We start from the raw sequence: 15,797 nt of genomic DNA, 5'->3' as shown, positions 1-15,797 counted from the left end.
TGTGTTCTTATTTATAAATGATATTGATGATGGTATATCAGGCTTAATGTTCAAGTTTGCAGATGATACGAAGGTTGGCAGGGTTGTTAAGGACACTCAATGACAGTACACTGCTGCAACAGGATCTAGAAAAGTTTTCTGACAGGTGGCAAATGAAGTTTAACATTGACAAATGTCAAGTACTACATATGGGAAGCAGTAATCCCAGAGTAACGTATCAACTCTGTGTACCACACTGACAGTGGTAGAGAATGAAAAGGACCTGGGGTGGGGGTAATTGTGCAGGCAGATATGAAGTTTTCTGAGCAGTGCAGACGGTCTGCAAGAGTAGCTCATGGTGTCTTGTCAATGATATACAGGAATTTTTCTAGCAGGGATAAGGAGGTGATTATCCCCTTATATAAGGCAATGGTCAGGCCTGTATTGTATTGAGTACTGTATACAGGTCTGGAGGCTTCATTTTAAGAAGGATGTAGAGCTGTTGGAAAGAGTACAGAGAAGGGCAACAAGATTGGTGAATGGAACGAAGGGTTGCTCTTACAAAGAAAGGCTTAAGTTTTGTAAATTAGTGTCTGGAGAGTAGGCACCTGCGAGGTGATCTGATTGAGGTGTATAAAGCCTTGAATGGTTTGAGCATGCTCAATGCGGATGGGATTCTTCCTCTTGCTCAGAATAACCGCCTGAGAGGGCATAAATTAAAATTGAGGAAAGACGGTTGTAGGATAAACGTGCAGATGTTTGCCTTTAGCCAGCAGGTGGTTGATTGCTGGAACAAATTTCCATTTGTCGTTCTAGAAGTTGATAGCTTAAAGAGATTCAAGGCAGAACTTGACAAACATTTGGAGCGAGGGGATGGGTAAAATAAGGGGTTTTTTTTTTTTTTTTTTTTGGCTGATGCTATATAAGCTTGCTTTCTTGCATCAGGTGCCTTTGCTAATGCTAACTCACATTCTGTTTTCATCCAAATCGATAAGAACATCATTTAATAACATTTCTATGCTTACTATTAAACTCTGCTCTACTTTACAGTTTGGTTGGAAATGGTGTTTTTTAAGCTAAAATTTTTAATATGGCTATTTCTCATTTCTTCTACTGTCGCAAAAAAAAAACAAAAAAAAACACACACATCTTACACTGTTTCCTTTAATATAAAGATTTACGGCTCAATGTGTCTCCCTGATCCATAGGTTGATAATTTGTGTTCTTTGTTGAATTAGAGCTGGCTGTTTTAATACAACTTAATGAGACTAAAAATAAACTTTTGATCACTAAATTTAGTAACAAAGTTTATTTTTAGTTATACTAATCTGTACTAAAACAACCAAGTCTTATTTAAGAGTAAGTAAAAATGGTCACCCCGGCTTCAGAGCTCTATTTATATTGGTATTTGATACCAAATACTTGGTACTTGATTATCTAAAAATAAAAAAAGCCTCTGTTTGTATTTGCATTCAATTCTTCTCTTTGAATTTTACTTATTTTTACAATGCTTGTGAAACCATGCCAACATAAGGTCAAAAGTGTCTTTGAATTATGAATTAGCAAAACTTTTTGTTCAATATAAAAGAAGACATACATACATACATACACACACACACAAAAAAAAAAAAAAAAAAAAAAAACTGACAGTCCAAACTAGTGAGGGTTAACATAATTTTTTTTTCTTGCCTCATGAACTCTTACACTTTGCTACAGCATTTTATTTCAACTGACCCAAAAAAAAGGACATTGTGTTTAAATAAAATGTTAATGATGGTTGAATATTGTTATATTTTTTTTATTCTTAAATATTTAAATTTTATTTTTTCTACGTGTGATATTTTAATTAAGAAGAAATAAAAACTTACTTGATCTCCTAACATAAGACTTTGTACAGCAAGTATGATAGCTTTCAAACCTGATGCACATACTTTATTAACAGTAGTACAAGGAACAGATTCAGGCAGACCTAAGAATAAGGTGCAGAACTATAATAGCAATTACAAACAAAAAAATAATTTGAAGCAATTACAAGTACAATATCTATCTCATAATTATAATGAATTTCAGGAATTTTGCTACTGTTGTTGAATGGGTTTTATTGGCACAAGGGGCCTAAGTGCACCTCCTAAAACTCAGTCTTGTCTTATAACTCACAAAAAAGGATTCTTTTGCTCCTATGCTTATCTTCGATTATACTCTAATTTCTAGGCAGGATTATATACACTGTGATTTGAGTGAGAAGTGGCAATAACAGAATTAAGACTAATTTAATTAGTCCTTTTCAAGTAAACAAATAATTCATTCATAGTTGCATCATTTCCTAGGATTAAATTAATTCTAGAACATCACATACTCTCTCGCCCTTAAATCTGTTTGAAAACATATAGTGCTATAAGATTGATAATGATCAAGAAAATCACTATGAATGCTTCACAGTGAGTAAGAAATGGCAATGTGCATAATGGTGAATGTCACTGGCGAGTATAAATAAAATTTCTATTCATTGGTGACCTACTCACAAATGGGTCATACCTATAAAATAGCATAAAGTAGTACATACAATTTGTTGTGCTCTGGCATGGATAACATCATATTACTTGGCTCACATAACAGTAGTTCCACTGTTCTGTCCAATTTTTGTTCTTGGACAACTTATTTGTTTGACTTATTTGTTCTTGGACAACTTATTTGTTTGACTTCTTTGTTCTTGGACAACTTATTGCTTAAATGCAATTCTGGTTGTTTTGTAATCAATATAGGGACCTGCACTACTGAGTTTGTAAATGTTTCCCTACATAATTAGCTTACTAATTACCTGAATTAAGGTGTGATATGTTTGAATTAAGGTACATTTTGTGCAAGAACACAGTACAAAGAAACAGTTCAAATGATCCTTTTTCAATGTAATGGCAATGACTGGATAGATTTTAAGTAAGGATAAAGTGGAGAAAATATTTTCTCTCTCTCTCTCTCTCTCTCTCTCTCTCTCTCTCTCTCACTGATGCTGCATTAAGAGAGTACACCGCACGCGCACACACACACACAAGATTTCAAATATAACATTATACACCGATGTTTATATTTTGTCTGAAATTTTTTTTTTTTTTTAAAGTTTCAACAGAATTAATATTTCTTATATTTTTAAATAAAAGATGAAAAAAACTCCTTCAAAATAGTTATTTTTTTTACTGGACACTAAAAAGTTACATACAAGAAGTATTGAAATTCACTGAGAAAATATTAAATATTAGCATTGTTGAAGCAGAATTTAGAAAAATCCATAAAATTAAAATAAAATTTTATTACCTGTAAAATGGCCCACAGAAATATACACTTTTGAAGTTTCATGCTTACTGGTCATTTACACTGGAAAAAGGGAAGACATACAGATATTGCATTCCACCTTCCAGTTTGAGAAACCTGTGCAAACAACTTCAATTTCTTCAATCATCATCATCATCAGCCATTTCAATCCACTGCAGGATGAAGGCCTCTCCAGCAACTTTCCAGTTCCTTGTGTTTTGTGCAATGGCTATCCATTTGCTACCCACAAACTCATCAATTTCATCTTTCCATTCCATTGTTGTCTTCCAGGTTTTCTTCTAGCTCCCCTTGGGGTACCATCTGTTATTTTCTTAGTCCATCTGTCATCATATCTTCAAGCTATGTGTCCTGCCCAAGACCATTTTAGTTCTTTAGTTTTGATAAGGATGTCCTTTACTTGAGTCTGCTGCCTAAATATCTTCTAATAAATAACTTCTTAAATATCCACTACCGATTCCTTAAATGCTGACCTCCAGTGGGGCAAAGATAACTTAGTCTATTGCAATCCTTCTAAAACTCGGTCCTGTCTGATATCTCACAAAAAAGGATTCTTTTGCTCCTATGCCTATCTTCAATTATACTCTGATTTCTAGGCAGGATCATATACTTCTATTGGGGATTACCCTGACTTCTAATCTCTCTTGGCATAAGCACATTACAAATATTGCTTCCTCTGCATCTAAAAAACTGGGTTTCTCTTTCACTCTCGGTGTTACTTTCCTTCCAAGCAACTGTTCACTCTGTACAAATTGCAAATCCACCCTACCATGGAATATTTTTCCCACATTTGGTGTGGTGCACTCAAAAACCTCTCTCAGGCTTCTAGGTTCCAATCAAAAGAGGGCAATTAGATTAATTAATGATTCACCTCTAACAGAGTCTGTCCATTCTGTGTCTCATAGACGTTCTGTTTCTGCTACATGCCTTTTATTGAATGCCTGAATTGGCTTTATAACTCCTGCTCTCTCTTCCAAAGCACAACCAGTCAACATCCTTTTACTGTCCAACTTCAAACTCACAGAACTGACTTTTCTTCTTCCTCCATTATTCATTCAACTTCTGTTTTCTGGAACAATTTTCCTTCCCACATATTTCCTGAAAATTACAATCTACAAAAATTCAAGTCTAATATCAACAAGTATCTTCTTTCATCTTCTCAACCTTCAGCCCATGCACGGTACTGAGTACTATAGGTTCTAACACCTCTAGTATTTGGTTTTTTTCATTATAATAATAATAATAAAAGATCCATATTCATATTTCACATATAAAATTTTTCTTTTAACTTATGAGAATTAATTTTTTTTGTTTTTTCTAAAATTACACAGAATTTTTTTAAAATATTTTTATAAAAAATAGATTTCATGTAATAAGTAGTGCAATCCATTAAGAAAATACAATATTAGTACTGTAGACTAAAATTTTTTTTTAGAGAAATTAAGAAAGCTGGCCCACTACTGTGTTTACCACAATTAGAGATGCCACCACTGCCACACTGAATACAATAAAGTTTTTATCTCATGAAATGTGATTTTTAATTTGAATTTTCAGAGAACCGAAAAGCAATCAAAATTCTCCTTGCAAAAATTAAAACCTAACCCTTTAACCCTGACAGCAGTGATTATTTGAAATATGATCCATATTTAATATGCTGTATCCATGACCACATTTAAGCAATAAGCTTAATAGTCATTGTTAAATTATAAAAATGTATACATATTTTGGAGCCTCTTCTCTTTACAGGCTGTTGTTCAACAAGTAGCTTCTGCTTTTGGTTACTTACTTAAATTTTTATTATCGGATTACATCCCTAGTTAAAATGAGATCAAAAATATTTTTTCCTGTTGTTGTTTACTAATATGTTAACACAGTTAAGACATCCCAAATCCAGTGAATTGATCTGATCATGGAATTTTTTGATCCTTGCCAGATCATGGAGGAATTTCTAGATTTCAGGTGGGTCATATTATAGTCACATACACGCACACATGTATAGTACCATTTATTGTATATGGCACTGTGCACACACAATAAGTGACAGTACATAAAAAAGAAAAGTTAAGAGGCATGATAAAGCCAAAGTAGCACTTATGGCAGCAACCCTTATAATAAAAACAAAATGTTTTAATGTTGCTTCATCCCATCCACAACAGTGCTTTTAGGATAGCTCTCTGAGCCTTTAGAACTTCCCTAAATAACTAACAGCATATGTAGAAGTGAAAAAATGACTTTTGTTGAATATCAGAAGAAAAATGCTCACACATAACTACACACTTAAAATATGATCTTGCTACTCTTCCTCTAATCTATTGGAGCATTGGAAGCCTTGTTGACTTATCAGTCCACGGGACTCCCAACACATAGCTCTGCAAACCATTCAGAATATATCCGTGAGCCACAATGGGGAACTCCTTAGTGCATAACTCATGAGTTGCACATTGGAGTGGGTTAACGTATCAATACTTTAATTTATAATATTTCTTGACTACTTAAAGTCACCCCTAAAGGTTTTAAATTTCTTCTAAATGAAGATGGGGAAAAAATCTGCTATAGCTTTCAGTGGAGAGCTACACTACACACTTAAAACATGAGAGATTACTAGATAGCAATTCTGAGATACTAGATATTAAATTGAACTTTTAGTAAACTTCAAGAAAGTTATAATTATAAATAAAATTTAACCTTTTCAGAAGAAACAAGCACGTTGACAAATTTTTGGTGTGTTGATTCTAGTGAGAATGCAAACAGAAGACCTCTTATCCAACATAATTAGATTAGGACAGAAATTTGGTTGGTTAACTGAAAAGTCAGTTAAAACCACATATAAAAAAAAAATAAACATTACTTAAGAATTTTATTTTCACTATAAACATATATATCCATCTTCAAAAAAAATCAGCAATTTTCATCTGTTTAGATCATAGGTTCCCAAACTTTTTCGGGCCACCGCCCACTTTGCAAGACATACATTTTGTAACACCCCCCATTATAACAGTTTTCCGCATTCAAGCCGTTTGATATTTTCGACGTAAATAGCAACTAATGATACATTACTGCTTATGCCATTAAATTATTGAAAAAGTAGTGGCCAATATGTGCTTCATCTTGAACACAGTTATTGCTATTCCGATTTTGATGAAACATAGCCCATATTTAAAGACTGTAAAGTGTATGCTCGAATAACATTATGCACAGTTTCATACAATGGTTTAAATATGAAAATTCGGAATACATATTAAGAGATTGCAAATGCATTAGCAAGAATCTTATTGTAATAATTAAAACACCATCAAATATATTACAAAATTGTTTATTTCGTACTTATAAAGTAAAAATACAAACAAAAATAACAAATTTTATATGCAATCGGTTCCTTTTCTTAGCTAGTAAATTTGCTACAGCACTAAACCCATGCTCAGCCAAATAAGAAGATGGAAATGCAATTAAAAATTTCTGCACTATTTCCCATAATCCAGGGTACAGTGTCAGTATTTGATTTCGGAAGCTAGAACTCTTGGTATCCACTTTTGAATTTTATTTTTAGTTCTTCATTTGTTGTGAGTTCTATGAGTTCCTCTTCTAAATTTGATGATCCTGCTGTGTTTACATGTGAGGAAGGATCTAGAATCCAATTTGTTATATTCATGTTTAGAATATCCTTGAATTGCTCATTAAAATCAGCACTGAGAATCTCCAAGTGTTGGCAGTATGTAAGTAAATCTTCCTTTTTGAGAGACACTGCTGCTAAATTTTAAAAGTGGCTATATTCCCCTCGGCCTAGATTCCGCTTGAACAGAAGACGTTTCTCCACAAAAGCGGCAATAACATTTTTTGTTTTAATTAAATTCCATTCATCACCTTGTAATTGTAGATTGACTTCATTAAATATTTTATAGAGGTCTGTCAAATAAGCGATGTCATTTTTGAATGTAATCAGGTTGGCCTGCAATCCTGTCGTTTTCTAGGAACTCTAGTACTGAATCAAACAAATTGTAAAATTGATTCAGATAAACACCTTTTGAAAGCCAACGAACTTCTGTGTGAAGTAGCAAATGATTGAAATCTTCATCGTTTTCACTACAAAGTTGGCTAAACAATCTGTCACTCAATGAATTGCTTCTAATCTTGTTGACTGCTCTAATAACGTAATGGAGCGACGTATGCAGGCATTCGCTTAAATTCTTCGCAACCAAATGTTGACAATGAAGAACACAATGTATAGCGAGTACATTTGGCACTTCCTTTGTATCCGCTTCCAAATTTTTAGCAAATAATAATTCTTGACAAACTTTTTCTTCTTTTATGAATCGTACGTATGATAAGAGTAGTGCTTCATTATTTGGGAGAGTTGATTCATTGAGTTGAATGGAAAATTGGCATGTCTTCAAATAATCACACAATGATTTTTCAACATCTTCAGCCATTTCATCGATTCTTCTTTGAATCGATGAAATGGCTCAATTCCTTTGAGCACTGAATTATTGCTCAAAGGAATTTTCCTGATGATATCTGACACTGGCTTATGAAGCACAGTGTTTATTACTTCTTTTACTGCCGGAAAGATTAATTCCTCACCTTGTAATTGTGTGTGGTTTTCCCGCTTTTGCGATTAATAATGAAATATTATAAGAAGTTGTAATCTGTCATTATCTTGTTTAGTGGACGACGCAAAAAGTTTTGATATAGTTGGACGTTTAAAATATTTTTCTTCTAGTACTTGAAAATAGGACAAATCTTTATCCTTTTCATCAGCATGCATTTTAGTCAAATGCTCTTGTAGCCTAGAAGGCTTCATTGCTTCATTTGAAAATACTTTTTTTTTTGACAAATCAAGCACATAGGTAATAATTGGTTCGTAGGAGACTGAATAAAGCCATATTTCAAATACTCAATACTGTACTGTCGACATTTCTTCTTAGATTCACACATAATGAAGTAATAAAATTTGCAACAATATTCACAAAATAAAAGATTTAATTTACACTTTGTATGACTCCGCTTATCTATCACACTTTCGACTGATGATTGTAATGAAACTTATTCCTAAACAGCAAAAATGTATGATCACATATCAATTTATGAATTATTACGTCGGCAAAACAGCCTTGGAAGTTTTGAAGATGAAACGCGCTAAGGCATTAGTTTAAAATTCGCACCTAATCTGTCTCAAACAAATCAACAGACGCGGAGATATAATTGACTGGTCAAGCTTACGTCATTAGCATTACTAAGGTGATCCAAGGAGAAAATAAAACTGTAAACAATTTTCGTGGAAAACAAACAGTTGAGCATCATTACTTGCGAACAATATTTTGCATTGTCGCTCTGTCACAACATTTTGCTTTTACTGCTTTTCGTAATTGTTGTACGAAAGAATTGCAACAAATTGGTTTTGAAAAACAAAAATATCACATTTTCTTTCTTCAGTATGTATTGTATCTACTAACAAAAAATACAGAAAATTCATCTATTGGAAGCCATATTGGAAACGGAAGGGAAAAAAAAAAAACTGTTGTAAAACTGATCACTACAATGCGCATTTCATAAAAAAAACGTTCGCTTTATTGTAATTGTTTCTAGAGGACTAAATTGGAACAGCAGTTTCGTGGATGTATATTTGATCTTCTTACAAACTTTCAAGAAAATATTTCTATTCATAGCTGCGTTATAAACTTCGAAAACTGATGTCGAAGGAACTTCACATGCATCTTACCTGGTGTGCAAATGAAAAAAAAAAATATATATATATATATATATATATATGCTACGAGTAACGGATTGTTTTATATGCATTTGATACCATCAAAAAATTTGAGGGAAAAATTGAATTTTCATTATCACACATGCCCGAAAAATTCACCATAAAGTGTCATATGTTTGCTTGCTTGAATTCCAGTCTGAGCTGCAAATGTAATTTTACTTCTCTTGTGTTGACAGAGCTGCTGTTTGCCGAATGAAGGAAAACAGGGTTCATTTTCCTGAAATTTCCACTTCCTTTCATTCACTTGGGGGAGGGAGTTCACCCTTTCTAGTCTGACCCTAAGGGAAAGAGACAGAGAGAAAGAAATAAAAATACTCTTTTGGTGGGAGGAAGGCCAGGAGATTTTCAAAGGTCCACAACTGTAACTTTCATCACAGATGCTGAAGTTCTAGTAAGTCAGTTTCATCGTGGATTCAAAAGTATTAGCATTAGCATTAGTAGAGGCATTTGATGCAAGACAGCAAGCTTATGCAGCATCAGCCAAAAAAAAACCCACTTCCACTTCACCCCTCTGTTCATTCAAAATACCTGTCCAGCTGAGCCTTAAACTTATTTAGGCTATCAACCTCCACCACAAGGGATGGCAGTCTGTTCCACCAACCAACCACCCGCTGGCTAAAGGCAAATTTCCGCACGTCTATTCTACATCTGTCTTTCCTCAATTTGAATTTATGCCCTCTCAGGTGATTTTTCTGAGCTAGAGGAAGAATCCCATCAGCATTGAGCATGCTTAAACCATTCAAGGCTTTATACACCTCTATCAGATCACCTCGCTGGTGCCTAGTCTCCAGACACTGTAATTTGCAAAACTTAAGCCTTTCTTCGTAAGAGCACCCCTTTGTTCCATTCACTAATCTTGTTGCCCTTCTCTGTACTCGTTCCAGCAGCTCTACATCCTTCTTGAAATGAGGCCTCCAGACCTGTATACAGTACTCTAGGTGTGGCCTGACCATTGCCTTATACAATGGAATAATCACCTCCTTATCCCTGCTGGAAAAATTCCTGTATATCATTGACAATACTCCATGAGCTATTCTTGCAGCCCGTCTGCACTGCTCAGAAAACTTCATATCTGCCTGCACAACCACCCCCAGGTTTACCACTGCCAGTGTAGTACCACAGAGTTGATACGTTGCTCTGGGGTTGCTGTTTCCCATGTGTAGTACTTTACATTTGTCAATGTTAAACTTCATTTGCCACCTCTCAGCCCATCTGCTCAACCTTTCCAGATCCTGTTGCAGCAGCATAGTGTCAGTAGTGTCCTTGACAACCCTGCCAACCTTTGTATCATCTGCAAACTTGGACATTAAGCTTGATATACCATCATCAATATCATTTATAAATACAGAAAACAATAATGGACCCAACTGAGCCCTGAGGGACTCCACTAATAACATTAGTCCACGATGAGCAGTGTCCATTGATTACCACTCTCTGTCTTCTCCCCCTCAACCACCCCTTTATCCATAGCAGCAATTTGCCTCCAATGTCACACTGCTCCAATTTGTGTAGCATGTCTTCCATGTGCAACAGTATCAAAAGCCTTTCTAAGATCCAAGTATATAATATCAAAGTTATTCCCTGCATCCAGTTCTTTTGTGACTGCATCATAGTATCCAATCAAGTTGGTCAGGCAAGACTTCCCCTTAACAAAACCATGCTGTGTCTGAGCTATAACTGAAGTCTTGTCTAAATGATCCTGCAGTGCTTCTTTAACCAGTGCCTCCATTAATTTTCCTGGAACAGAAGTTAAGCTCACAGGTCTATAATTACTTGTGTCAGCCTTTGATCCTCCTTTGTGAATTGGGGTCACATTTGCACATCTCAAGTCTATGGGTACCTCCCCTGAGTCCAAGGAAGCTCTCATAATTATGGCTAAGGGTTTGCTTACTTACTTCCTTTGCTGCCTCCTTTAATATAACTGGATAGATCCCATCCAGCCCGGGTGCCTTTCTTGTGTTTATCTTCAACAGTTTCTCCTCCACTTTACTCCCAGTTATTTCAAGATTCTGTAGCTTACTGCTAGAGTTGAATACACCTCTGGCATTCCCCTTGCTGAATAACTCCTCATGTGTGAATGTCGATGCAAAATATTCATTTAGTTTGTTAGCTACCTGAGCAGGATCATCAACAGTTGACCCATCAATATCAAGTGGACCAATCTGATTCATCCCCTTCCTTCTAGAGTTTACATAAGTAAAGAACTCTTTGCTGTTTTTCTTGGCATCCCTTGCCAAGGATTTCTCGTAATCTGCCTTCGCCTGCCTAACCTCCTTTGTAACTTGGTCGCATATCAACTTGTATCTATCATAGGCTTCTGTGTCATGTGTTAATTTGTAAGTATCCCATGCATTTTTCTTCTCTGCCATATGCCTCATTAGTTCATCTGACATCCATTTTGGCCTAAACCTTGAACAATATTTCTTAGTTGGTATGTAAAGCCTAGTAGCTTCCAAGATAAGTTCTTTGAATGCTTCCCATTTTGAATTTGCTGTTGGTAACATCATCAGTTGGTCCCACTGTATAGAATTTAAATACTGTCTCAGTCCATCGTAGTCGCCTTTACGGAAGCAATAACCCTTCCCTTTACCCCTAATGGTAGTTACCTCTTTCAGTAAATCCCACTTCAGCACACTGTGATCACTGCCACCTAGTGGTTCATTTATCTGCAGATTCTTAATGCATGAAGAATCACTGCTGATAATCAAATCAAGAGTATTACTCCGTCTAGTTGCCTCCCGAACATGCTGATGTAGAAAACAATCATCCAATAAATCCACAAAAGCCCTGCTAATAAAGTATTTCTTTATTGCATTCAGTTTCACAACAGATGCTAAAGTTCTAATAAGTCAGCTTCATCGTAGGATGCCTAAGTTCAGATTAGTCCAATTTTTGTCCGGTGTGCATTCAATAAAAAACCCTCTTTGATTTATTGTAATTGTTTTTCGGAACAATATTTTGAAATAATTCCCCTGGAAATATTAGCCAGTGAACTGCATTATACATTTCAAACATCGCCATATTTATCCACTGTTGTGTGTTGGCTGTAGTTACTACATCATTCATTGCATCTGCTGTGAATTGTTCTGTTTAAGAGCATACTGCTTACTGGTATACAGATTAGCTTCTGTATAGTAGTCAGTCAGGACAGGTTTAATCTCTCAAATATTTCTCCTAGTACAGGTAGCAGATCCATGGGTCTGTACGATCTGGGTTGATGCGACAAATTTTCTGGATTTTTGGGAATGATACGTAGGTTGGTTTGCTTCCATGCAACAGGAAATTTGCCGACAGCAAGACAGTTGTTATACAGCTGTAGCAGGTGGTCAAGGTAAGCTTAGACTAACTTCTTAACTGCTTCAACCTCAATGAGGTCATGGCCTGCCATTTGTTTTCTTTTGTTCATTCTAATGCTATTTTATGTTCCTCCAATGTGACATGGGTTGTGGGGGTCTGTTCGATCACTGTGTTAATTGTTGTTCCCATCACAGATCTCAATTTGCTCCTGTGTGAAGAATACATTCAGAATATTAGTTATGGCATTCACCCACATGGGACCCACAAGTTATTTCCCCTCTAAGCAGCTTGTTTGTGACAATCCTATAGAACACACACCAGGGGTCAGTATTTTCAAATGTACCAACCACAGAAATGTCAGACAGGATGGTGGGGAAGGATTATCCTATCACTTAAGATGCATATTAAATTTAAAACAGTGGATCCCGTTGACATGGGTGGCCAGTGCAATATTGAGTCAGTTTGGTGTGAAAAAAGCATTGGGAAATGAAAATGAGAGCAGGAGTGTGTTATAGGCCTAATGAATGTGGTGAGTAATAACAACTATAGAGAAATAGAGTGGGCCAGTATATCAGAATGTGGGGATCCTATAATGGGGAATTTTAATTTTCCAGATATTGATTGAAACTTATTGTCACTCACAAATCAGCAATTAGTAAATTTAATATATGACTGTTTTCAACAGCAGCATGTTAGAGAGGCAACAAGAGAGAGTAATACACTTGATCTGAGTAGTAGTAGTGGCATGTGATGTAAGAAAGCAAATGTATGAGCCTGTGCAGCATCAGCCAAAAAAAAAAAAAAAAAAAAACACACCATTCCCTCCAAATGCCTGTCCAGTTCATCCTTAAATTTATTCAACCTATCAACTTCCACAACGACAGATGGAAGTTTGTTCCAGCAATTAACCACCCGCTGGCTAAAGACAAATTTCCGCACATCTATTCTACATCTGTCTTTTCTTAATTTGAATTTATGCCCCCTTAGGTTCATAATCTGAACAAGTGGAAGGATCCCATCAGAATTCAGCGTGCTCAACCCATTCAAGGCCTTATATACCTCAATCAGATCATCGCGCAGGTGCCTAGTCTCCAGCCACTGCAATTTGCAGTGGCTGGAGACTAGGCCTTCTCTGTACACGCTCAAGTAGATCTACATCCTTCCTAAAATGAGGCCTCCAGACCTGTACGCAGTACTCAAGGCGTGGCCTGACCATTGCCTTATACAGAGGGATAACACCTCCTTTTCCCTGCTAGCAAAATTCCTATATATCATTGACAAAACCCCATGACCTGCCCTGGCAGCCTGTCAGCATTGCTCAGAAAACTTCATATCTGCCTGCACAATTACTCCCAGGTCTTTTTCATTTTCTACCACCTTAAATGTAGTACCACACAGTTGGTACGTTTCTCTGGGATTATTTCTACCCATATGCAGTACTTTGCATTTGTCAAGGTTAAACTTCAGTTGCCACTTCTTAGCCCATATGCCCAAATTATCTAGATCCTGTTGCAGTAGCACACTGCCATTACTGTCATTAACAAGCCTGCCAACCTTCGTATCATCTGCAAACTTCGACATTAAGCCTAATATACCTTCATCAATATCAGTGATAAATATACAAAACAGTGGACCTCACACCAAACCCTGTGGGACTCCACTAATAACATTAGTCCAAGAAGAGCAGAACCCATTGATTACCACCCTCTTTCTTCTAGCACTTAACCATCCTTTTATCCATTGTAGCAACTTACCCTTACCATTCTGCTCCAATTTGTACAACAGTGTCAAAAGCTTTCCTGAAATCCAAATATATGATATCAAAATTATTTTTTGCGTCCAGTTCCTTTGTAACCACATCATAATATCCTATCAAATTTGTCAGACAAGACTTCCCCTTAACAAACCCATGCTGTGTCTGAATTATTGCTGCAGTCTTGTCTAGATGATCCTGCAATGCATCTTTAACCAGCGACTCCATTATTTTACCCGGAACAGAAGTTAAACAAACTGGTCTGTAATTACTCGTGTCACCCTTCGATCCCCCTTTGTGAATTGGGGATACATTTGCACATCTCCAGTCCGTGGGAACCTCCCCTGAGTCCAAGGATGCTCTCATAATTATGGCTAAGGGTTTGCTTAGTTGCTTTGCCGCCTCCTTTAATATAACTGGATAGATCCCATCCACCCCAGATGCTTTTCTTACGTTAAGCACCTGGATTATCAAGGATGATTCTTCATGCATTAACAATCTGCAGATAATAGAACCACTAGGTGGCAGTGATTAAAGTTGATTGATTTAGGATTTAATTAAAGATGAAAGTGCCATCTTTGGTAAAGGGAATGACTTTGATTTTGCAAAGGTGATTACAGTGGGCTCAGGCAGTTTTTAAATTCCATACAGTAGGGCCAAATGATGATGTTATTAACAGCAAATTCTAAATGGGAACATTCTGGGAAATAATCAAAGAAGCTGCTTTTCCTGCCAACTAAGAAATACTTTCAATTCTTAGACCAAAATGGATGTCAGATGAATTGATGAGACTTGTGGCAGAGAAGAAAAATACATGGGATGCATATAAATTATCAGATGATAGAGAAATTTGCAGGTTTGCCTCCAGCCAGCAAGTGGCTGATTGTTGGAATAAACTTCCAACTGTATTTGTGGAAGTGAATAGTTTGAATAAATTAAAGGAAGAACTATTGGAGGGAAAGCCAGGTGTGGAATGTTGGTTTTTTTTTTTTTTTTTTGTGCTGATGCTGAGGCAAATTAAGAATATTACATTTTGTTTACATCAAGCCATGCGTACCAACTACCAAGAGACTCCTTCATATTCTGAATTTTGTCTCTTCTTATTTGTTCTATAAATACATCACGGTTTGAATGTTTTGTCACATAAGGTCTTAACGAGATTATATTCTTTACATATGGCTATTACTTCAGAGCAAATTATATATCCTATAAAGAAATAATCGTCTATCCATTTCAGTTGAAATGTTCATCTTTCATTGTCCATTTTTCTTATTTTATTTGCAGCAGACATGAATATACCTGGTAAAGTTTATTGCTGATATTACTTTTCCAGATCTGTGACCAGCTATCGTAAAAAGCTTTTCAAATGATAGGTTTATAGTTCAATGTAAGGAACCTGAGAATGTTGTGAGAGAACAGATTGTGGATGTTTAGCGGCAAAGTCAGTTTTAATTTCCCAGAATGGCCCGAGATCCAGCAAAATGTTTTTAATTGGGCTCACTGTAGAAGAGTAACTGGAAGAAATGCATTTGAAGGAAGGATGAGAAGATTCATCTTAATGTAAAAAACTGCATTGCAAGAGCCAGTAAAAATTATGGCAGGAGAGAGAGAGAGAGAGAGAGAGAGAGATGGAAAGGTCAACCATTATATTAAGTGCTAACTTGATGGCATATACAGGGT

General features: G+C 36.0%; 1 protein-coding gene across 5 annotated transcripts in view; it reads right to left on the bottom strand.

Moving 5' to 3' along the window:
* LOC150088262 (acetyl-CoA acetyltransferase, mitochondrial-like) overlaps nucleotides 1-15,797 on the bottom strand; it is a 670,540-nt gene that overhangs the window by 490,388 nt on the left and 164,355 nt on the right. For all 5 annotated transcript variants that reach the window (XM_090369428.1, XM_090369427.1, XM_090369425.1 and 2 more), the window contains one exon: nucleotides 1,848-1,948. In XM_090369428.1, the coding sequence (XP_090225554.1) occupies nucleotides 1,848-1,948 (101 nt within the window). The remainder of the gene's footprint in view (nucleotides 1-1,847; nucleotides 1,949-15,797) is intronic.

Source organism: Mastigoproctus giganteus, chromosome 3, assembly GCF_048544385.1.
Source record: "Mastigoproctus giganteus isolate SK-2022 chromosome 3, ASM4854438v1, whole genome shotgun sequence".
Taxonomy (NCBI): domain Eukaryota; kingdom Metazoa; phylum Arthropoda; class Arachnida; order Uropygi; family Thelyphonidae; genus Mastigoproctus; species Mastigoproctus giganteus.
This window is presented reverse-complemented; position numbering and strand designations above follow the sequence as displayed.